This window comes from Lissotriton helveticus, chromosome 10, assembly GCF_964261635.1.
Source record: "Lissotriton helveticus chromosome 10, aLisHel1.1, whole genome shotgun sequence".
Taxonomy (NCBI): domain Eukaryota; kingdom Metazoa; phylum Chordata; class Amphibia; order Caudata; family Salamandridae; genus Lissotriton; species Lissotriton helveticus.
Genome location: NC_136071.1, coordinates 613089700 through 613114800, shown reverse-complemented (window position 1 = coordinate 613114800; position 25101 = coordinate 613089700). Strand labels below are relative to the sequence as shown.

General features: G+C 46.7%; 1 protein-coding gene across 1 annotated transcript in view; it reads right to left on the bottom strand.

Annotated features, from left to right (window-relative positions):
• The window catches only part of LOC144784068 (uncharacterized), a 1315621-nt gene that overhangs the window by 1070538 nt on the left and 219982 nt on the right, over positions 1–25101 (bottom strand). The window contains exons 7-8 of the mRNA XM_078662758.1: positions 24097–24283; positions 10658–10785 (exon numbers count right to left, since the gene is read on the bottom strand). Of these exons, the coding sequence (XP_078518884.1) occupies positions 10658–10785; positions 24097–24283 (315 nt within the window). The remainder of the gene's footprint in view (positions 1–10657; positions 10786–24096; positions 24284–25101) is intronic.

The window sequence follows — 25101 nt, the reverse complement described above, 5'->3', positions numbered from 1 at the left end:
TTGTGGCCCTGCGGCCTGGGTGTTCCCCCCACCCCCAAGGAAAGTGTCAAGAGCCTGGGAGTATGGCTAGACAAAAAGCTCTCCTTCTCCACCCAGGCCACCAAGCTGTCCGCCACTTGTTTCGGCCTACTCAGAATCTTGAGGAAGGTCCTCCCACTCTTGCCTCTAGAGGCCAAAAAGGTGGCAGTACAAGGCCTCATCCAGTCCCGCTTGGACTCAAACAATGCTCTATACGTAGGGGCCCCTGAGATGACCCTCCGGAAGCTGCAGGTGGTACAAAATTGCGCTGCACGTACCCTACTCCAGATTCCACGAACCCAGTCAGCCAGACCTGGACTGAAAAGCCTGCACTGGTTGCCAGTGAGGCAAAGAGTGGCATTCAAGGCGCTGTGCATTGCGCATCGGGCCTTTTGGAAGACCGGATCAGCAATCAACAACAACCTTGTTATCCCCTACCACCCAAACAGGAACCTTCGGTCCACGGATGCTTTCCTGGCAGTTGTTCCTAGAGTGAAGAGAGCCAGGTCCGGGGGTAGGCTGTTCTCGCTGAACGCCGCCAAGCTTTGGAATGCCCTCCCCTTCTCTCTTCGGTCTACCCCTGATTTGCTTTCATTCCGGAAAAAGCTGAAAACAGTACTGTTCGCCAAACCCCTCTAGTCCTTATCTCCCTGCTCCGTCACTTCTCTGCTTTAACTCAGCGCTTGGACGCCCGTGGGCAGCAACCGCGCTTAACAAATCTTTTTTTCATTTCATTTCATTTCAGGTCCTGGATTCTGGGGTGTACCCACAGGCTGGAAGGAGGCAGTTGTTCTTTTGAAAAGAATACCAAGGGAGACTCAAGGGATTTGAAAAACCTACGCCCTATTTTCTTGTTGCCTGCTCCTACTAAGATCTTGGAGAAGCATTTAAACCAGGAACTAGCTGGGTATCCCCTAGATCAATAACTCCTGGACCCTTCTCAGAACGAGTTAAGGAGAAATCATAGCACTGAATCAGCACTTATATCTACCACGGATAATATTTGCAGACAAGTAGATCGGGGAAGCGCAGCCATCCTGCTTTTGCTAGACCTGTCAGCAGCCTTTGACACCATATCTTTATCGCTGTTGGTGCAGAGGCTGCGACAGGCTGCGCTGAAGGATATGGCCCTTAAACTGTTGGAGTCTTTCCTATGGGATAGAATGATCACCGTAAACTGTGGAGACTTCAGAGCACCCCCCTTTCAGCTCCTATGTGGGTTCCCCAAGGGTTGTTGTTAAGTCCTCCCCTATTTAACTTGTATGTCGCCCTCTGGCAAAAATGGGAAGTTCTTTTGGTTTCCAGGTATCATCCTATGTGGATGATACCCAGATCATCATCTCCAATTACTGGGATGACGTGGCGGACATGTTTAGGCCTTGTATATGGGAGATCAGCAGATGGATGAGGGAGAATTGGCTCAAACTGAACAGGGAAAAAACTGAGATCTTGGAGTTTGGACTGGATAGCTCAATCTCAACAAACCACTGCTGGCTAGAAACATGCAGAATCTTGCCTGCCCCAGTGATGGCAGCTAAAATCCTGGGTGTGATTTTCGATAACACTTAGTCTTTCGACACCCAGTTTAATAGAATGATGAGTTCTTGCATTTGGATGATTGGTTTCTTGAGGAAAATATTGCCTTTTCTTCTAAAAGAGGGTCAGTGTTCATTGCACATATCACCTCCTGCATAGACTACTTTAAAGCCCTGTATCTAAATGTCAACCACTACACTTTAAACAAGCTCACAATCATCCAGAATGCTACCGCACACCTGATGCTGGGAATACCCAAACTCTCCTCCGTCAGGGAAGGATCCCTTCATTGGATGCCAGTAAAGAAGTGAGTGTCTTTTAAAGCACTCTGCCTGACACACACAATTCTCCACTCTCAGGGGTTGAGTTACCTCAGGACAGCCCTGAATTGGTATGTCCCTAAGAGACCTCTATGATCGGCTGGACAAAACAAGGTGTTGGTACCTCGGTTTAAGAAAGCTAAGTGGAGGGGATGTGTGTAGTAGTCTTTTATTTTCTGTTTTAGGTTTTCACTTCTAGACCTTGTTGCATTTTTTATCTAATGCTTTTCTTTATTTTGTGGAGAGAAAGGACATGTTGTATTAGTCTTCTTAGTCTCTCCTTGGACCTAGTTCTATGTTTCTATGATGTCACTGCCATGGTGACGGAATATGTGTGTTTGATTACCGGGGGACAGTTATGTTTGTCCGGGGAAGCTTTAGAAATTAACAGACATTAAACTTAGTGTTTCCACACTTACCTGCCTCAGTGTGATCACTATAATGTTCCTTTACTGTGGCAGCTGCCAGGCTTAGGAATTTGCTTCCTGCACATATCAGCATATCAGGAGCCTTCAGTCGCACCTGATGTTCAGTAAGCAAATCAAAACTTGGCTTTTTGCGGAGTGGCCCTCCTTTTGAAGGTGGTTTTGTGCTGATCCTGATGTTCTGAGCTATCACCACCCTCACAGTTCTCTCCTTTGCATAGCGCTTTGATGCCTTTTGATCTAATGCGCTCTACAAATGATACACATACCATAGATCTACATTGCCTTTTATACTCTCTATGTTGACAGAGGTGTTTGCTGACTTTAATGGATTGTAGCATGCTAAAAAACTATTACACTTAATAAACATTGTATTGTTTATTATTTTAGCTGCTTAGCTTATTGAATTATTGAATTATTTAACTAAGCAGGGCCTTCAGAGTATGGCTTAATATTCTGTGTAAACACTTGAGGAATTTAATTGGTTCTATTTTATAAACATCACTTAGTTTCCTCCTTCGTCAGCATGTTTGCATTCTCTGTTTTCTCTTCTTGACCTTTAAATCAGTTCCCATTTTTGTTGCTAAGTTATTCTGAACTGTTTCCACTCTGTCATTATCAGTCAGGAGATCTGGGGTGGTTAGGTAAGAAGGATCTCAAGAACTGGGCATGGTTATGCCTTATCATTGATGTGGCCATGTAAGAGATTTATACTGCAAACAACTGTGCCACACTTCATACACTTTCCCTAGTCAGGAACACAAAAGCACTTTTGCAGTGAGAACTTGTGCTCCTAAGCAGAAGGGCATCATCGGAGATAGGGACCATAACATCTGCCATTCTCTGAGTATGTGTATCTGCCCTCCAGTCATCAACCAGGCTCCACCTGGTTGGTTAAACTCTCCGGAGATTTTTTAAGCTCGATGGGCAGACCGCTGGCCTGCCATCAGCAGATGGATGTCCTCCACTCTGCTGTTGGAAGATCACCTGCCATCGTTCAATATCCCCACCAGGAAGGCAGGGATGACCATGGGTTCATTGAAGGCAAGAACCTCTGTAGTGCAGGCAAAATATTTACTGCACCACTCTGCAATGTATTTTTTTTATCTAACTCCCAAACAAAAAGGCTCATTTGTGTGTGTGTGTGTGTGGGGTGGGGGTAGGGGCATTTCTTAGAATTCCTATTTAGGTCCTTCAGGCTTTCCCTGTAGGTCCCAAACAGGAACAAGTTACACCATCCCATCCACTCCAGATAAGGTGACGGGCTTATGTACTTAGACTGATGGCGAACTAGCGGACAGGCCGTTGGACAAAGGATTCAGATGACAAAAGCCTGTGAAGGCTCGACCATCAGACACCTAGTGCTTTACCCGGCTCTAAATAGAGGGGGGGGGCACAAGATTAGTGCATTTACTTCATCCACCAAACTCTAAATGAGCACCTCTGTCTGCACTCACTCTTACCTCAGAGAGCAAATGCAGTGGAACATGGACAAATGCAGGCACCATGAAAGCTGCTAACATGATTTTCTCTGTGCCAGATACACCCAGACCTCCTCTGGCAAAAGGTCAGGAACCACAGATGGGAACAGGTTGTGACTTTTCCTACTCCTGTGCTGGTGTTTGAGGAGAAAACCATTGGAATTGTCTTGCCATTTCCATTTAGGAGTGGATGGTGGCTCAAAGTGTAGATCACCTTCAGGGTGGTTTACATTCTTTGCTTTCCTTGAGAGGTTCATAGTCTTATTTCATATTAATATTTCAGGTGGAACACCACTGTATAAAGCAGGGATCTCCTCCACCTAGATGCACCTATGGAGAACATCTGCTTCATCATTAGATAGTGATGAATGTCTTCTAGCAGTTGCACATGATAACAAAATGTAAGAACAAAGAAGCATAACCTGCATGTTTCAGCTCGTTTTCTTCACTAGAACAGCCTTCACACTTTCTGTAATATGGCCCTTGTAATTCACAGTAAACAAAATTCCTACCTTCTCATAGTGAAAAGTGGAGACGTGGCTGTTCTTCCAGACCCACCACTGAGTGACTGTTTCCCGACTCGTGGACAGAGATGGCATGCATGAGTAAATGTCCACTGTATAATAACTTCTCATGTTACTTCCAGAAAACTACAATCTGTCAATAGCAACAGGTTCAGAAATATCCTCGCAAAAAAACTGAGCTAAGTGCATCCACATCATCAAATGACGGGCTCATCAATGTCTCTAAAGCTGCAGGATTGTTCTTTCTACAAGAGGCTTCCACTCTCACACACACTCTAATCACCAACTGGCTCCTTGGCAAATGTGGCCATTGTGAGTTAGTTACACTTTGGGCTCTAGAGCTTGGCAAACATGTATCGAAATATCTAAACCATTTCACTTCCACCAAATTTGCGAACGTTCAGGAAATTTACAATAAATAATATATTTTTTCTGTTTCTCTTTTCTTTTGAAAATAAAATCGCTGTGTCTTTCATTGGGAAGCAATGATGAGCTAATATGCTAAACAGAAATCCAAAGCACCATCTCCCCAGCAACCACAAGAACATTGCCAAACCCGCGGGCTCTGACTCACCATTTCCTCTGTGATTCCAGCAGGGCAGACAGAAAAGAGTGCACTAAATCCCTAATGTGACCAACTATTGTTTAATTCATGGACACTAGAAAGACCACATATAGGGTGACAGGGTTCTCCTTTCCAGAGCCTTGTCTGTGAATGTTGTGAATACTTTAAGTCTGGTCTGTTAAGACAGGAGGCAGCGACGTGTTTTAATTTGTATATAATTTAAGTAAAATCAAAAACTCTTGTCCTAAAAACATGTTTTCAGTGCAGTAGCTTGGCGACTAACGTGTACCTTCAGGGAGCTTGCGCTGACGCACCACGCCTAGGACATGCATTCTACCATTCGTAGCTGGATCCTGGTACTCACAGTCAAGTATGGCTCTGTTTGGGTTGGAAGCCTTCTGTGATCAGCAGCAGTAATGCTTCCCTATAGCTTAGAAGTGTTCACTTTGAACCAGTCCCTCCTGTCACAGACAGTGCAGGGCAGGGAGACAAGCATTGGAATAACACAAAATGATGTGACCTGCAGCGGAAAGTGTTGAGGGCTCCTGATTCTCCCATATCTCAGATATTCATTGGCCTTGGCCTCAATGGGGCCAATCTGAAGGTTAGGGGCCCCTGGAAAGTTGGGTACCCTTGCACAGTATGGGCTGCAGGTGTTAGTGCTACGCCCTTAGGGACAAGGACCAAAAGGACACAGACTTGTATAGGAGGCACCTTGCTTATGCCTGACAATAGCCTTAAGTGTTTGGAGGGGGGTCAATGGCTGCTCGGCGGTAGAACAGTGGCATAGGCACATTCATCAGTGTACAGTTGCACCCTTCCCCATGCTTTTCAATGGACCTAAAGCACTTCTAACCCTTCACAAAGGCTGTGAAAGTGCTTTTCACAAACTGGAAGGGGGCGTGGGGCATTGTACACCACGCTTCGTTTAGTGTGTGTGTTATGTGAAGGTGATGTGCGGAATTACTTTATGGGTCCAATTTCCAAGGTTGTCCAAATGCAGGGTATTTTGAGTTGCTGTTAAATGCTACATAAACACAATATATGCAAATAAATAATACAGGGGCACGTGAAATATCATGTAATTTGACCTAAGAAACATTTTTACCCTTTGACTCATTTCTCATTGCTTTACTTATCCAAAACCCCAAGTCCCCAAACTTAATTTTTGAAGTAAACAATAACCGGAAATCACCAGATCGATAATATAGAAATTAAGCAATTCATCTAAAGAGCTTAAGATCAGTTGTAAAGGCTCGTGGTTTCTGAGAGGCTCATAACCAAAGACCATCTGGTTGCAAGCAGAGCTTCCCACATGCACTGCATTATATCTAAAAGTTTAGTGTCTGTCTGTGGTTTCACATATAGCTTTGTAAACCCTTTGAGAGCAGGAAATTACCGGCTTGAGGAATACCACACAACCCACTCACACCAACAAAGGGATTTCTCTGTTGGTGTAAAACATGAGAAGATGCTATTTATCTGTATAAAACATCCTTTCCTGGGACATGGGTTTGTAGTACCATTCTAACAGACAACCCTGATGTCTCTGGTGCTTGTACAGCTGTACTGCCCACAAACCATTTTCAGTAAGGAACCTTCCAAATACCTGCTCGATAAAGCATAAGCAGGCACAGAACTCTCTGTTCCCTAAATTTTACAGTGATGTGCCCCTCCTATAGATACATGAAATGCTGTTGACGCATGGCCAATAATGCATGGATATGGCATGCAGGCTTCAGTGTGTCTGTATTGTGCCTCTTGGTGCAACAACATTTGAATGAATTCTCAGCTCGTGAATTGTGTACAGATCATTTACCTGCAAGATGGCGGCTACATTTCAACCAGGAAGTGACCAGCCCCTTCTGGGGCTGGTCACTTCCCCAGAACTATCTATGTACTATGAATGGGAGGTAATGTGATGAAAACGGTGCTACCCGAGCTTCTTCCTGTCTGACCTCCTGAAGGACCAGACACCTACACTGTCTCCACAACCAATGACTACATATTCTGAGGAATTAAGACACAACATATCGTATGAAATACAATTCCACTTTTTAAAAATATTTACAAATACAATGTAGTCTTGTAATTATGACACCAATGACACTAGGATTTAACTGATAATGTGGAGGAGGGAAATCTGTAACAGCAATAGAGTATTATTTATTATTAGTTTTAGGAGTGATGTTCTATTCATCCCATATGATGATGAGGGGAGTATCAGCCTATTAAATCTAATTTTAAAAAGCCTGCCAAAGGAGAATGGCTGTCTGGTTATTCCTGATTTTATTTTTTCTTTGATATTATGGATATATTGTAAATGATTTTATGATACAGTAAAGTTACTGAACTGAACTATTCATGATGTGTCACTCAAATATGTCATGCTTCAAATATAACTTGGTATCACCAGGTGGCAAGCTGGGACTGCCTACACTCCTAATTGCAATGAAAGACACCACAACCAAGACTCAGCCTCATGCACTCTTCAGGACAAAGGGTGGGTTTGGCCATGAGCCCCTGATCATAAAGGCTCTAGTGTATCCACGCCTGCAGAGATAAACTATTATTATTATTATTTATTATTTTTTACACTTGTAATGCGCACAGATACCCACAAAGGGTTTCCCGGCGCCAGGGCTGAAAGATTGGAACACAGAGAGCAGCAACTGTCAAGGACCACAATTATTTATTAAAAAGCCAAGTTTTAACATTTTTCTTAAAGCAGGCGAGGTTATCCTCCTTGCGTAGGGCTAAAGGGAGGGAGTTCCAGAGGACTGGTCCCAGGTGGGAGAAAGATTTTCCCCCCACTCGGGCCAGTTTAAATCTGGGAACCACAAAGTTTGCTCCGTTTAGAGAACGGAGATTCCGCACAGGAACGTGGGGCCTAACCAATTTTTGCAGGTACTTTGGGGCGGTCCCTGCCCTGATCTTAAACATGTATGTCAGGGCTTTGAACCGAACCCGGTTCTCGACCCTCAGCCAGTGCAGGTCCCTAAGGTGCTTCGAGATCCTTGCTGTCCTAGGGATCTTACACAGCAACCTGGCTGCGGAGTTCTGGACCAGCTGCAGCCGCCTGGTTACGGCTAGATTGGAACCCAGGTATAAGATGTTACCGTAGTCAAGCCTAGATGTAATTAGTGCATTGACTACGGTCTTCTGGGTATCCACAGGCAGCATCCAGATAATCTTCCGCAGCCATTTAAGGATCGTGAAGCAGGTACCAGCCACTTTATTAGCCTGCTGTTTCATCGATAGTGAATCATCGATACACACCCCTAGATTTTTAACCTGGGCAACCGGGATGGGGAAAGCGCCCAAGGATGGCGGCCAGTGGATGTCCTGCCACAGATCTCTATTTTTCCCCAGGAGAAGAACCTCTGTCTTCTCCCCGTTGAGCTTCAGCTGGTTCGTTGACATCCAGCTGAAGACTTCCTGAAGGCCTAGTTTCAGCACGGAGGGGTATGAAGACTCTGAGTTGGTAAGAGAAAAGATAATCTGCGAATCATCCGCATAGGTCATGAGTTCTAGACCTACTCGCTCTGCTAGATCGGCGAGGGGGCGGAGATACAGGTTAAAAAATAGTGGACTCAAAATTGAGCCCTGAGGCACGCCGTGGGGTGACAAAAAAATGTCCGACTGGGCATGTGAGGACGAGATCTGAAACGTCCGGTTGCTCAAGTAAGATCTAATCCAATCCAGCGCAGCCCCTCCGACACCATCCTCACTCAGCCTGACAAGCAGTCTGTCGTGTGAGATGGTGTCGAAAGCTGCGCTCAGATCAAGCAGAACAAGAGCAACCGTTTGCCCGTCGTCCAAAAGTCCCCTGATCTTCTCCGTAACTCCCAGGAGGGCAGATTCGGTGGAGTGGCCTGCCCTAAAGCCCGACTGGGAAAAATGGAGTAAGTTGTTATTCTCCGTGTGTATTGAGAGTACACCATGGATGTGCTTCTCCAAGATTTTTGAGAAGGCGGGCAGCAGGGATATCGGGCGATAATTGGCCAGCACCTCTGGATCAGCAGACGGCTTCTTCAGCAGAGGGCTGACCATGGCGTGCTTCCAGGACGCTGGGACAGTTGCCAGATGAATGGAGGCATTAAGTGTCTCGGCAATAATCCCCAAAGCAACGTCGTCCAATTGGCTCAGAATGTTAATTGGGAGGGGATCGCATGGAGAGCCCGATTTAATGGAAGTCGCTAAGGATTTCAAAGTGTCCAAGGAGATGGATGGCCAGGAGTCAAGCCGATTTCCTGATGAGCTTTCTAGAGGAGAAACTTCCCTGTCATCCCTCACCGGGGGATTAATATTGGCAAGAATAGTCTCGATCTTTTCCACAAAATACGTGGCAAGATCTTGACATTTTTGAGGGGTAAGGGGACGTGCAGCTGCGGAGTTTGCTCCGGCTAATTCTTTAACTGTGTTAAAAAGGGTCCGTGCTTTATTTGCAGCAGTGTTGATGGTCTCTGTTACATAAGATGCTTTGGCTCTAGTACAGGCCGTGTGATAGAGATTTCTGGCCTTACGATATGTTTCCTTTTTTAGAGGATCATAATGTTTGCGCCATTTTCTCTCAAGTCCCTTACACTTGGTTTTTTCTAATTTCAGTTCTTCCGTATACCAGGGGGCCGGGGGACGATGGACATTCCCTCTACACCTGGTAGCGGGCAGGCAGATATCAACTGCTCTCTCCAACCAAGTGTGGGCTTCCAGCGCATTTATTTCCATGTCAGCACCCAGGACCGGGGGGGATACCTGTAATGCGTTCTGCAACTATACTGGACGGCCAGTGCAGCCTAACCAACTCGTGACGTACAGGACATCAACATCCATCTCGAAGTCTGTCCCTCCTATGCTACAGGTGCCATTTTCAAACGAGGGAGCCACAGCAAGCGAGGATGATCAGGGACTTGTACCGAGACCTCACACCATCTGCCTGGGCTCTGCTCAGAGCTCTTTTTCTGCTATTGGTAAGGTTGCTCCATGAATACCTGGTGGAGGACTAATTTAGGCTTTTATCCTAAGGAACACCTTATTATTATATATCTTCCACTATAGAAAAAACTCTACCTGCAGTCTCCTCACAACAACTGACCATTCAAAGCCCACCTGAAGGCTGACTCAGAACCACAACTGTTCTGATCACATCTTCCCTTTTCTTGCTGTGGTCGTCATCACCTTTCAGTCCAAGAGTAGCGCCAGGGTTACCAAGAGACAAGGCAGAGGAACAGCTACTACCCGTGACTACCCCGAATTGATTCTATGGGTGGAGTGGGCGTGTAGTCAAAAGAGCCCTTGATTTTTGAAGGGGTGGATTCTACAGGATAGATTAGTGTTTTAAAGAGTAGTGTGAGGTTGGTCTGTGAGGTCTGCTTTATTTCTCAGGCCTTTATTTGTTTATGGCTTCATGGACTGCACTGCCATTGACACACCGTGTACCGCTTCCCGGAGTCGTAAAACAGATGGGAATGAGGAACTTTACCACCCAGACCATTCGTAGCTCGCATGAAAGTGCATATTGTTAGCCCCTTGGATGCAACAAGACACAAGCAATAAGCAATCAGATGTTGCACACACGCGTTGGCCACAGGCAGTACATCTGCATACGCCAGCCTCATCTGAATAAACACGGTGTAGGATTAGGATTCTTGAATGGAGAAGACCACCCTGAAGGTTGTGACGGGCTACAAAAAATGACCTAATGAGATCGTGGGGATTAAGGCTTTCTCAAAGCAGTTCCTATTATTTCAATGACTAAGCTGCAGCCATTTAAAGGAAAATGTCTTACCGCAAAGTTCATGCTCTGGGCAACGCAAAGCTTCCTGACGGTCTCCATCACTTCTTCTCCTTGGGACTTAGACACAATGCCTTCTTTTTCATATAGCAAGCTGCTCAAGAAGAGGTCCTTTGTATGTTCTAAACAACAGAAAACAAACAATCCGAATTGTAGTTTAACCCTTTCAGTGAAAACGTTACTCTCCTGCCACCGCCCCAGCAAAGCCAAGCCCTTTATTCAACCCTTTTGCGTTTGAAAATGCAAACTCAAATTCATTTTCTTTATTAAAAATACCCAGAGAAATTGTAGATTTTTCTTTTCAATTTATAAAGTGACAATGAAAGCGATCTGTGATATTTTATTTTCTCAAAAATGTTGCAACCTGAAAACAAATGTTTGTATGTTTTTTGTAAAATAAAAACAAAACTGCAAGAAAGAAATGCAATAAGGAAGTAATTAAGGGGATGTAAATATTTTCAAAGCGCTTCACGTTGCGTGAGGTCGCTAATGCAAGCCCATAAGTCTCTTTTTAGGTGGTTGAATACAGCCAAAACCGGGGTGCAGAGAACTTCACACACCACTCCCTGGGCCCCGGTGTTAACTACAGATTCTGTGCTATGTATAGCTCGGCCCCTGCTTCCAAGTTAGAGATGCAAAACAGATGTACTGCACATGAAGGCCCTATTCAGTATTCTAGTCACTGACCCAGAAGTGTGACAAAAGTCAGAACAGTGTTTTTCCGTAAATCTTACAATCTGTTCAATTTTTTTATTCGGTGACTTCCTAAAAGGTCCTGCTAGATATAATAAATATGTAATCACAGTTTTCACATTCACCCTGTTTGAGAATTTACATATGCCTGTGGTTAATTGGTAAAAAGACTGGAAGTACATTAACACTGCACATCTTTTTCTCCTGTTTATGCAATAAAGATTTGAGGAAATTGTATTTGCATCAGGACGAACCATGGGCACAATCTGATTTTATCCGATGTTCACATAAAAAGAATTTGAAAATATATATTTTCTCTGGTTTTCAAATGAGAAATACGTGCCTGTGGAGCAAAACCAGATCAGCTATTAACTTACAATTCCCAAATTAGAACATCTTTATTCAAAATACCGTGCCTCACTTACACCAGATTCTAAACAATACCTGTATGCCATACACATTCATTATCTATTTTTGCTATGGTGTATAAATATTTATTAGACGTTCACTAGATAAAATCTGTTCTATTTGCTATTAACAATCAGCAAAAACGGTTCAAATTGGCTTACTCTTCGGGACATCGGGATCCAGAGTAACGCCCTCATATGGATTGCCTCCTTCCTCACAGGAAGAACCCAGAGAATCCGCCTACCACATTTTACCTCGGAACCCAAGAACATCATGTGTGGCACCCTCAAGGTTCATCCCTCAGAGTTACCCTGTTCAAATGCTATATAACACTCCTGGCCAACATCGTCAGAACCCGCAGCCTTAACATCATATCCTACTCAGATGACACCCAGCTCATCCTTTCCCTTTCAGAAGACCCCTCCGGTACTAGGACCAACCTACACAACTGCATGATAGGCGTCGCAGACTGGTTGAAGTACAACTGCTTAAAACTCAACAAGGACAAGATGGAAGTGTTGATTTTTGGGAACAACTCCTGGTGGTCCAGTAAAAACCGGACACACACCGATGGCATCATCCTCGACAGCAAACTCACCATGAAAGGGCAGATCTATGCAGTCGCCTCCGCCTGTTTCCACACTCTTCACATGCTCAGTAAGGTCTTCAAATGGCTCCCGAGCACCACCAGGAAAACCACCACTCAGGCCCTACTCACCAGCCATCTGAACTGTGACAAAACACTTTATGCAGGATTCACCACTCAACTCCTGAAGAAGCTCCATAAAATACAGAATGCAGCTTCCAGACTCATCTTTAACTTCCTGAAATGGACCTAAATATCCCCCCACCACAAGAAGCTCCACTGGCTCCCCATCCAGAAAGGTGGTGATTCAAGAGGCTGACACTTGCCTACAGAGCCTTCCAAGATCAAAGACGAGCCTACCTCAACTACCGCCGGAACTTCTACCAACCCTCCACACACATCTGCTCCTCCTCCCACGCGTGCATTCCCTGCATCCGCCATAGCAACCTTCTCTTACCTCCGGCTAAGTCTGGAACGACCTTCGCCTGCTTCTAGAACCTCATACTCCCTCCTGCAATTCAGAAAGGGATTCAAGTACTAGATGTTCGACCACCTTCTGCAGCAGTAGCCCAGTACCTGGATATCATTGCAGGTGATCAGTCTCGCTACACAAATACTGTTGATGATTGACTCTGGGCCTCTTTCACAAAAGGCCTCCACACTTGTAGCAGAGGGCCCGCAGTCATGGGGGAGTCTCCGCACAAGGGAATCACAAAATCATTTGTAAATCAAGTCCTTTGTGTTTTTGAACTGGTGTGAAGTTTCCCCGTGGGAGCTACAAAGCTGTACACATTTTTAAAATACACAGAAAGTTATGAATGAAAGAGGGGGGCACTTGATAAATAGATGGCATCAGGATGGCTACGTGATTTAGTGTTCAGCACATGAAGGTGCCTTTGATGGCACTTCAAAGAAGTAAACTGTTTTACGCCTCTGTGCCAGCCAGAAAGTGGGCAATATCGCTCAAACCCTTACAGATGAACAATGTACAACTTTTCTGTGAATTCTGTGACTACTGAAGAATGACAATGGAATATTTTAGGGGGAGAATTGGGAAAGAAGACTGTCCATTACCCACATCTGTGAATGAACAAGGAACATTGTAAACTACGTGCACAATGTAGAATGCATTGATACGACATTGGAATCCAGGGAGACTCCTTCAAATGGATGGCCTCATATCTCCCTGGAAGTACCCAGAGAATACATTTCCCACTGTTCACCTCGAAACCCAAGAAGATCATCTGCGGTGTGTCCCAAAGCCCATCCCTGTCCTCTTCAACACATGCATGACCCCCCTGGCCAACAACGTCAGATTGCAGTGACTCAATATTATCTCCTACACTGACAAAATCCAGATCATCTTCGCGCTGTCAAAAGACCCCATCCGCCACTAAAGCCAACTTCCACAGATGTATGATGAAAGTTGCCCATTGGATGAAAGACAACTGTATTAAGCTCAACAAGGACAAGACAGAAGTCCTCATCTTTGGGAACAACACCTCACCAAGGAACGACACAAAGTGGCCTGCTGAACCTGGCCCATTGCCCGCTCCGAAAGACAATGCCTGCAACCTCGGCATCATCTAGGACAGCACACTATCTATGAAGAAACAGGTAAACGCAGTCTCCTTCACCTGCTTCCACATCCTACAGATGCGCCGCACGATTTCAGGTGGCTCCCAGTCAACACCAAAAGGACTGTCACACAGGCCCTCATCACCATCTGGTTGGACTACGGGAACACACTCTATGTAGAAATCACTGTACGCCTCTGGAAGAGACTACATATACTACAAAACTCAGGGGCAAGACTCATCTTCAACCTCCCCAGATGGTCCCAGATCACACCCTACCTCAAGAAGCTACACTGGCTCTCAATCCAGAAGAGATGCCAGTTCTAGATGTTGACTCACGCATACACAGCCCTACACAACAAAGGACCAGCATACATCAGCAAACACATGACTTTTCATCAACCGACCAGAGATCTACGATCCTCCTCCTTCTTCCTTGCCCCCACCCATCCCCGGGTCCGACAAAGCAACAGTGAAGGACGCTACTTCTTACAGCGGGCGGCCAAAGCTTTGAAGACCTTCCTCTCCCTGCACCTCAGGACTGCCTCAATGCTCCAGCAATTCAGAAAAGCACTCACACCCTGGCTGTTTGAATTATCAGATCACCACGAAGCAGGTAGCAAACTCCAGTGCCTTGAGACCCTCACAGGTAAATTTGCCGTACTGTGTAAATCTTTGGTTGATTGAGTGATTGAATTTTCACCTAATCAACTATTTTGTGAAAATGCACAAATGCGCAAGATCTGCAAAACAAGAAAAATTGTTAATTTTGCAATCCTGTGCAAAATGTCAGACTACCATAGTAGTGACTAATTATATCATCTCCACATTGCACATTCAAGAAGAGGCATTGGCAACCAAAGACTAAACTGCGCTCTGACTTGCACAATTATTTCGCAGTTACCTCTGATACCCCTGTACTTTAACAGAGTACTCAGAGTTGACATATTGATTATGGAAAGGTTCAACAACCAAATACATACTTAAGTGGAGAGTAACACCCTGAATAAGACATATGTGCTTCGGCCAAGCAAAATACTAAAAACCCATTAGTGAGTGTCATTAAAGCCTAATGTTAGCCCTAATCTTAACTCGTACCAAAAGTTTTTGAATATGTAACAGTACAATTAAATACATTTTATAAAAGTACAGAACCCTTACCAATCCCTACCAAATATTAAATAATTATGTAATCACCCATCCTACCCGTGACCCTATCACTAACAAATGTTCTACTTACCAGAAGAAGTGTGGCTCACTGGTTAGAGGAGGCAGACCTGGAAGCAGAGGTCAGCCCGGGACCAGGGTTCAATTCGTGGCTCGGCGGGGTCCTGGGTCCTAAAATGTCCATGGACTCGACAATTCTCGCTCCGGTGCCTACTCGATTCACGGGTTCACACTCTGCGACTCTGGGCAATAGCTTGCTTAATCTCCACAACGGACCCTCACGGCGGGATGCCTGGCTTTCACCTTGCGGATAACCCTGCCGGGGTTATCTCACAGGGGAATACCAGGACGGGTTCCCTAAGAAACCGCTTGGTGATTTGCGCTATATAAATTCCTTTACATTTTACATTTACATTTACCAAATTTATCTCAACTAAATTACCAAGCATGTCCTAAAATGTCACTATTACAAATGTTAAATCTTGAATGATATTATTATTCCTTATGTTGTCCAAGTAGGAAATGACTCAACCAGTTGGATTAACCAAAGAACAAAAAATATATTTTGACTAGAACATTTAATCTTCCAACTTTCTCAGGACGTGGATTGTTTGCTCAGTAACTGCACAGCTGTAACCATAATAACAGCAATAACAACAGTGTTTTATACCATTCAATGAAACTCAGTGGGTATCCTCATACTAAAACTAACTCTAACAGTCATTAAATATTTAACGATATGAACATGAATTAAATTATAATAATGAAATTACATCAAAGGGGTAACCCTACATTATTGTAAATATGTTTTCTATTTTTTGTTTGAATATGTTTATTGCATTTTTGTCATATCACAGCAGTACACATATGAAGAAATTGAAATGATTATGCCGTAGTACAGTATACAGGTCAGTGGCCACTTCAGACGTTCATTTACATGAAAAAGTACAATTGTAAAGAGCAATTGAAAAGCAAAGGAGCCGAAATAGCATGTCTACATCATTAGATACTGGCATATCAAAGAAAAAAGGAAAACAAAAGGAGTATTGACCTGCATAGATGGTGATGAAGCAAGTGTCGCTTCCCAATATCGCATCAGAAAGTTGTTCAGTTCGGAGCATAGACTATGCCATGGCAGAAAATCAAAGCAGGTTGGGTGCATTAGCAATACAATATATATATCCAAAGTTTTATTACAAAACTAACAAGTGTAAAGAACAATCTGAAAGGTGGGGAAACTAGAGACTGGGTGACGTTCCATATCGTGTGCGTGTGTGTGCTTATCGGTCTCGGGCCAGGCGGGTAGGGACAGGTATGTACCATGTTACATCGACAGTGGGGATCCAACCACAAGACCCGCCAGATGCGCAGCGGGGGGGGGGAAACCCCAGTCAGAGCTCTGCAGGGGGAAGGTACGAGCGCTTAAACAATACCACTCTGTAGGCACACCTGATGATAGGTCGTCAAGGTGCTATCCCAGTCTAGTGCTATGGGATACTTGCGGAGCCCCGCCGTTTCTTCACTATGTAGCGCTGCGCTTTCCACCCTTGCCCAGTTGTCAAACGAATTACGCCAGTGTATCGCTTGGGGGGGTGTGTTATTCTTCCAGCGATTGGTGATGAGGCGCTTTGCAGAGACCAGCCCCAGGTCCCAGAATTTCTCTCGGACTTTTGTCTGTTTCGTTCTTCTGAACAAACCCAGCAGGCATGCTTCCCATGTAAGCGGCAGGGGCTGCCCCCGTCGCTTTTGCCACGGTATCTGACACTATAGCCCAGTAGGAGTGCAGAGAGGGACATGTCCAGAGTGCATATAGGAGTGGTGCATCTACGAGTCCGCATCTGGGGCATGCTGATGTTGTTAATCCAAAGTATCTGTTGATCTTGTCAGGGGACAGATAGGCACGATGTACGATATAATATTGTATAATCTTAAAGCGGGCATTACGCGGTATGTGTAGCGTCCCGGCTAATATCTGCGTCCATTCCCTTTCCGTCCAATCCCGGCCTCTGTCAGCTGTCCATTTGTCTCGCAGTCACTGTGACAAGAATTGTGTGTGCGCGTGCAGCGCCTGGGCGAGCCAATGTACTATGTGAGAGCCGTTCCCCATCACGTGTAGATATTGAATTAGGATATGTGTTGGTGGCTCCTCCATTAGCGTTCTCCAGGCTCTCGTCAATGTGTGCAGAAGCGTCGCATGTGTCAGAAATTGTCCAGCCGGTAGGCCCGTGCTGTCCGCTAGAGTTGCAAAAGGAAGCAGGGCGCCATCTTTAAACAAGTCACCCAGGCTCTCCAAATCAACTGCCGCCCAGCTGCTCAGCGCAGGCTCCGTTAGTGCCCCTCCCTCCCAAGGTGTTCCCAGTAGTGGTAGGTTAGGGGCATATGGCTTGGTAGCACCCGTGAGTTTCAGACTCCTCATGTAACACTTTCTCGCCACCGCGAGGTGTAGTTGATCAGGGCAGCGGACCTTAGTTAGGGGATGAAACAACGTGTGTATTTGCGGGGTTGTCATGACCTCGTCAACCATGGCCGTATCTCCCAAATTCTTCCCATTTAGCCAGTAAGCGACCCACTGCAACTGCGCTGCTAGATAATAAAGCTCATGATTAGGGACCGACAACCCACCGCTCTCCGTCGCAGCATATAGAGTCTTCAACGCAACTCTGGGGCGCCCCTTGTTCCAGATCAGGCGTCTGGTTAGGGTTTCCAGTTCACGGAAAATGCGAGTAGGGACATATATCGGTAGATTTGCGTAAAAGTACAGCAACCGAGGGAAGGCGACCATCTTTGTCAGTGTAATGCGACTGGGGACATTCAACGGAAGAGAGTTCCAGAAGGACACTTGGGCTGTGAGCGATTAGACTGCTCTTGTGAGATTACCGTCCAAGAGATCAGCGGAGTTGCGATAAACTTGAATTCCTAGATATATAAATGCGGTTGGATACCAAAGGAGTCGCTCACCTATTACTGTAATGTCGCACTCCGGGGTGTCTGCGGCGAAAGAGTACACCCCTGATTTCGCCCAATTGACACGAAGTCCAGACACGTTTCCAAAAGTGTTAAACATGTCAGTGAGTGCGCATGGAAAACGGGTCAGGTCTCTGACGTAGATCAGTAGATCGTCAGCGTACAATGACACCGAGTGTACCCCATCAGCCAGGGGGATACCCCAATCCGCGCCAGATGTACGCAACTTCGCAACCAAGGGTTCCATCATTAGCGCAAAAATCAGGGGGTTAGGGGGTAGCCCTGCCTGGTGCCCCTTCGCACTCTGATCTGGTCAGAGAAGAGTTTGCCTGTGCGTACACGCACCACAGGGTCAGAGTAAAAGAGTTCCACCATTCGTAGGTAGGCAGCACCCAGCTCAAATTTTCCCAGTACTTGCATGAGGTAGGGCCATTCCACTGAATCGAACGCCTTCTCTAGATCCAGCATTACACATCCTGATCGCGGCCACCGGGACATCGCCAGGCTCTGCACACGAAACAGCCGCCTGATATTATATGACGTGCTGCGGGTGGGTACAAAACCGTTTTGGTCAGTGTGTACTAGTGTGGGGACTAGAGGCGCCAGCCTCTGAGCCAGTGCGGATGCTAGGATCTTGTAGTCCGTGTTAAGGAGGGCAAGTGGCCTGTAAGAGCCCATATTGAGCCCGTCCCTACCAGGCTTCAGAAGTGATATCACATTTGCCTCGTTAAGAGTGGGTGGGAGAGTGGCATCTCCAATCGCCGCCCCATACATCCGTAAAAGCTCGGGGATGAGGATGGTAGAATAGGCCTTTTAAAACTCCGCAGGCAAGCCATCAGGGCCCGGGGTCTTACCATTAGAGAGAGAGAATATGACAGATCGAAGTTCCTCTGCCGCAAGCGGCACGCCCAGTTCATCTCGCTGTGCGTTAGTGGCCGTCGGCAGTTGTAGGTCCGATAAGTACCTGGAGATATCATCACCAGTTGCCCGCAATCGGGAACGGTACAGTGCCACATAGTGACCAGTAAAAGCCTCATGTATGGTCTTCTGTGTGTATACCACGGTACCTTGGGTAGTACGGATTGACATCACCGGTAACGTTTGAGTATCTCGCCGTATCAGCCAAGTCAAGAGCTTGCCTGGTTTGTCCCCAGCATGGTGTGTGCGCGCTGAATTTGTGGCATGATTCAAGTTCTTCAATCTGTCCAGAAGTTCCGTATGATGCCCGCGGGCTGTCACTAGTCCCGTGTCGTCGCCCTCCACTGCCTCCAGCTCGGCCTCCAGTAGGGTAGTGTCAACCTCCGTCAGGTCCCTATCTACCTGACGTCTCATTCCCGCCTGCGTGCCCAGACAACGACCACGTGTGACCACTTTAAACGCATCCCACTCAACCTGCGGGGTGGACGCAGTGTCAGTATTTTCTTCAAAATAATGAAGAATGTGAGATGAGAGTATCTCCCGGAATGGGGCGTCTAGTAAGACATCCGGCTGGAGGCGCCACGTGGGGATCGGTGGGTGTGGGTGTTCCCAGGTAAAGTCAATGGTATGAGGGTTGTGGTCTGAATGAGTGCGGCCTAGATAGCAGGAGTCCGTGACATGAGGTAGCAGGTCACTAGATAACATGAATCTGTCAAGCCTGATGTTGAGTGTGTGTGCACCTGAATAATACGAGTAAACCCTCGCGTTGGGATTGCGACTACGCCAGACATCATGGAGATCCCACTGTGCCGCCCAGTCAGCGAATGATCGCTATGTTCCTATTATCGGGGCATTTGCCAGTGGGGGGAATGAGCGGTCCAGTTGGACATCCAGCACACAATTGTAGTCGCCCCCAAGTAAGAGTGGACATCTGGCCATGGTGCCAGCGCTGACGATAAACGCGTAAGAAAACTGCCTTGTTCAGTGTTAGGGGCATACACAGAGGCCATGAATATCTGTTGTCCATCTAGTCTACCCTGTAATATCACATACCTGCCCTCTGTATCCAACGTACTTTGAGTGAGAGCGAAGGGGACCACTGGGCGAATCCATATCAAGGAACCGCGCGCATATGCTGAGAAACCTGTGGCATACAGTTGTTCCCTCCACCTGCGCCGCAGTGTGTGCGTCTCTTGTTCTGTCAGGTGTGTCTCTTGTAGCAGCGCTACCTGCACCTGGTGTCTCTTGAGCTATGAATATACCTGGTAACGTCGCAAGGGGGTATGCATGCCTCACACGTTCCAGGTGCAAAATTTAACAGTAGACATTATAGTTCCATCTCCCAACCCCCCGCCCCCACCACCCACCCCCAGCACCCCACCCAGCAGCACAACAGATCAAACCGTCACACCATGTCCACCGCAATGCCCGCACAGTCCCATCGCCCCGCAAACACACATCAAAGGGAAAGGAAAAGAGTATCAGTCTCGTAAACTTGGGAAACATGATCATAATTCCAAAAGGACAACAGCGGAACATGTTGTCGTCCAAACGCTCTAGTGAGCACTAACAATCCGTAAGTTCAAGAGGGGGTGCACTGAGGTTGTAGTATCAAGTGTACCAAGAGTTCATGTGATCAGGGTGAGGGTGTAGGCTCCCCACCACAGGCAGTTATTGTTATACTGCCCGTCAACAGCAAATGTCTCCAGTACATGGGGTAGCCAGTACTAGCAGGCCAGGAGCCCAGTAGTCGGCAGTAACATTGGGCGGGACGCGCACAGGCACTCACCTCCGGGGGGGGGGCGGGTACGTCCACCCCCTCTATACAATCCCGGGTCTCACCATTGTCAGGACCGACCGTGGCAGAGTACAGGTGTTCAATGTGGCTCCCAGGTGTGCTGCAAACAGATCCAAACCTCGCTGTTGCTTCATTGTGGCATCCCTAGTAGCAGACTAGCAAGCTAAGAATCCTGTGGAACATCGGCAGCAAGTGCGTCTTTACATCCCAATTGCAGGCCCCATAGGTGAAAGCATTGTCAATGGAGTAGATCCGCAGTTTGAGGTGTAACATCTGGAAGATCTCCTGATATCTGGGAGTCTGGCAATCCGTAGAGGTACTCATCATCGCTCACCTGTCGTTCAGGGCTAGTTTCTGGGGCTGGGTCCCCCGACAACGATCCACTGATCTCCGCCACCATGCGGAGGGCCTCCTGTTGTTCAGTTTGCCGATGTTCAGGAGTAGGGCCCACATCCATCTCTGCATGTGTGGAATTCGCCATTGATGGTCTCCCACGTCGACGTCGTCTAGTCCCTCTGTCACGTCGCGTCCTCGGGGGCATCCCACCAGGGACGGTGTCCACACCCGAGTCGAGCCAAGCCTCAACCGCCTCCGGGGTGTTGAAGAAGTGTGTCTTGTCTTGGGCCACGACTCGTAGGCGAGCAGGGAACAGCAAGGAATATTTGAGAGCCAAGCGGCGGAGGCGTTGTTTTACTGCCAAGAAAGAGTGACGCTGACGCTGTACTTGGATTGTGTAGTCTGGGAAGAACATAATTTTTGCATTGTCGACCCTGACTTCGGATAGCTTCCTAACTTCACGTAGAATAGTGTCACGATCTCGATAGTTCAACACACAGATCAACATTGGCCTCTGGTTCGAGCCTTCAGGGGGGGCCGGGTCGGCACACGATGGGCCCACTCTACCACAAAGTGCTGCGAGAGTGTGTCCTCCGGGAGAATGGCTCTGAGCCACCGCTCCACGTGCTCTGGTGCCTCTCTAGGCTCCCACCGCTCCGGCAAGCCCACCATACGTATGTTGTTCCTTCTAGCCTGGCCTTCCGCATCCTCTGCGCGGTGTTCTAAGAACTCCAACCTGTTGAGGAGATCTTGAACATGTCTGTCCATCTGGGCGATCTTGGGAGTCAGATCTATCACCGTGGACTCCAATGTGGTCGTCCGTTCAGAGAGCTTTTTGTGATCAGCTCGGAGGTGCGTCAGGTCTATGGCCACACTATCAATTTTAGTCTCTAAAGAGGCACAGGTTTGTTGCATCGACTCCTCCAGCCGTTCCATTGCCGCCAGCATCGTGTCCAGCTTGGAGGCCGTTTGATCCTGTTCAGCCTGCTTCATCGTTTTAGCCTTTGCCTGTGCGCCGCTGGCTACGGCTCTTGTTTTGGGCCCAGCAGACATGGGAGGCTCCGCAGGGTGTAGCTCAGTGTATGTTTGGGAGGTTTCTTTTACGGAGCCCACGGGGGTACAGCTCTCCGAGTGGATAATGTTAATCGGCTGCGAAGAACATGAGTCTCTTGCGCCCCGCGGGAGTGTTGTGGGCAAGTCTAGAATGGGAGTGGAATTTTCTAGAAATTGGTTCAACCGTGTCAAGCACACGACCCTCTATGTCCTTCTCCCGCTTCTCAGGGTACACCGCGGCCTCCTGTGTCCAGGACCAGCGTCACGAAGGAGATCCCAGTGTGGATGGGCAAACACCGCTGTAGAGACAAGGCAGCCGAGGGCTGTATATATCAGGTAGAGCTCTCAGAACACGGTCACGGCTCAACGCCAGGGCGGGCCTGCAGCACCCACCAAGGCTCAGGGCGGGGGTCCACGCAGTGAAGTGCCCCAAAAGCGCAACAGCGTCAGGGCCGAGCAAATTACAGGGCAAGGTGGCGACCAGGTTCCGGCCCCACTCGTCCGGTCGTGTCGCCGATCGCTGCGTCAGTGTATGTGGGAATCTTGACCCGTAGCTCTGGACAATCAGAGGGGGGCTAGGCACAACTCACCCCGCATCTCGTCACCTCCGGTGCAAACCGCAGATGGCCCTGGGTCTCTGGCGGGGCATGGGAGTCATTAACCGCCCACCGCCGAGTGCTGCCTCCAGGGAGGTCTCGGTGAAGGCGTCTGCGCACCTGTCGATCTCCGCCGCTCTGTGGCTCTGCAGGGCCTAGTGGGTGGGCCGCGTCCCCGATCTCAAGTGGCCCTCAACAGGAGTCGGAAACAGTCTCCGTCGGGGGCGCCGCGGCCATAGTCCAATGATGTAGCCCGGGGCAGATAGGCGGCTCCGGCCTCCGTCGGGTAAGGGAGACGCTCCGCAGGTCCCCTTGGGGCGAATCCCAGGCCTAAACTAATCGTACCGATGTCGTGGGGGTCCGCGGTCAACGTTCTTCGTCCATGAGCTCCTCCCTGCGGCAATCATCTGGGGGCTGATCACACCTCGTCTCCGCAGGCTCCTCTCATGTCCCCAGGCACGGGCTCCTGTGTTGGTGGATGTCCGCCGGGAGCCCCGAAACACGGTCCTCCGTCACAAGGCCCAGTCGGTTGGCTGAATCCCCGACCTCAAGTGCTTTTCCACGCCGGTCAGGAGCATCCGTAGGCGGGGCAGGCAGTGCTTCTCACTGTTGGGGTGGCTCGGTAGGGACTAGCAGTTCCAAACTTCGACAGACAAGAGTTGGGCGCTTGGAGCACACTCGCTGTCAATTATAGAACAAAGTGGGCAATTTTGGCGGAGAAATGGCTTGTGGTAGGGGAGCTTCTTACGGAGCTCTACCCAGGCACGTCCGCCACCATTGCGTGCTCAGCCACGCCCACCGTAAATATGTTTTCTATGTTCAAATTAATGTAATACATTTTTGTTAGATTAAAACTTTTATAAAAAATTGCATGTCTGCCCCAATCCAGTAGTCTTATAACTGATTCACTTAAGATTTTCATTTCAAATATTTATCATGTATTACTTATTTCATTCTGGTAATCTATTATTACTCTAAAATTGTCTTTTAGTTTGCCTATGTGTTTGGCATAAAACTCAAAGTCTATATCCAAGGGTGAAAGTGATGCAATGACTTTGTAATTACTGTTGAAGTAATGAAATCAAAGTAATGGCAAGTAGAAGTAATAGGGAAGAACCAGTGCTGTCCAATCCGATTTCTCAAAAAGAGGTAGTGGGTTAGAGAACATTTAAGCTGTATTTGCCATTTATTCTAAAGCAAATGAAATTACTTCTGTAATTAAACTTGAAGTGAATGATGTATTGAACCCTTGTTTGCTAAACATTAAATAAGCAAATAAGTAGATAACGTATAACATATAACTAATGTTACATATCTATTTGTTTAAATTGACTAACCTGTATATACCATTTTAGAGTCCACGGTAATCAGCTTGAGCATAGATTCTGTTAGTGTTGTTGCCCCGTTCTTCTTCTTAGAGAATGGCGTAGCAAGGTGGGACTCTGTGCACAGAGTTTCTGACAGGATCCCATCCTTAAAGCTCTGCATACACTCAAGCTTGGATTCCAGAATGTGCTGCTGTGACTGAACAAACACAACACCACAAGGATGAGAGATGCTGGATATGCTCATCATTAATTTAGCATGTCATTACTCAGGAGCAAGGCTCACCAACATCACCAAATGTCTCAAAAAAGAAACTGTCTTACACTACATACCGTCATTGTTGTGATTTACTCACATTCTGGTGAACAGGTGATGATTTGAGAGTAATTCGTTAAAAAACGAACATCTCCTATTCAACAATCACAGGCCTTTTATGAAATTAAACAGTTTTCTTTGAATGTGAAACATTTGTACAGAAACCCCATGATGTTTTATAATAACTGTTGATGTCATAAAGGAAAACCTGAGAACTCTGCAATCAATTTGTACATCTTTATTCCACATTAAAAATTGTTAAATACTGAATCTTGTGATGGAGCGTAAATGTTAAAGGCAGTTAGCCTCAATCAATTCTCGCTATCAAAAAGAGATGTACCACAATTATTTCTTGATGAAAACATGTAAACTGCTTAAGTCGAAAAATTTGAGATTTCGTACCGCATCGTAAAAGCATGCAGAAGTGTTTGAAAACATGGAAATGTGAAAACGTAAACAAGGAGAGAGAAACAATGATATTTACCTATGCATGTAATCAAATGTTCAGAGAAATTAAACTTATTTAATATAGAAAGTGTGGGGGCAATAACTTCTAAAATGTGTCAAACTGAATTAATGTCTACGTAATAAAACATCTTAAATGATAAAAATGCTTAATTTAAGAATAATCAATAGTATGTAAACCTGCAGCTTACTCTAATGTTATGTGATAAAAATATGTACTTCAAAATGACCCGTTA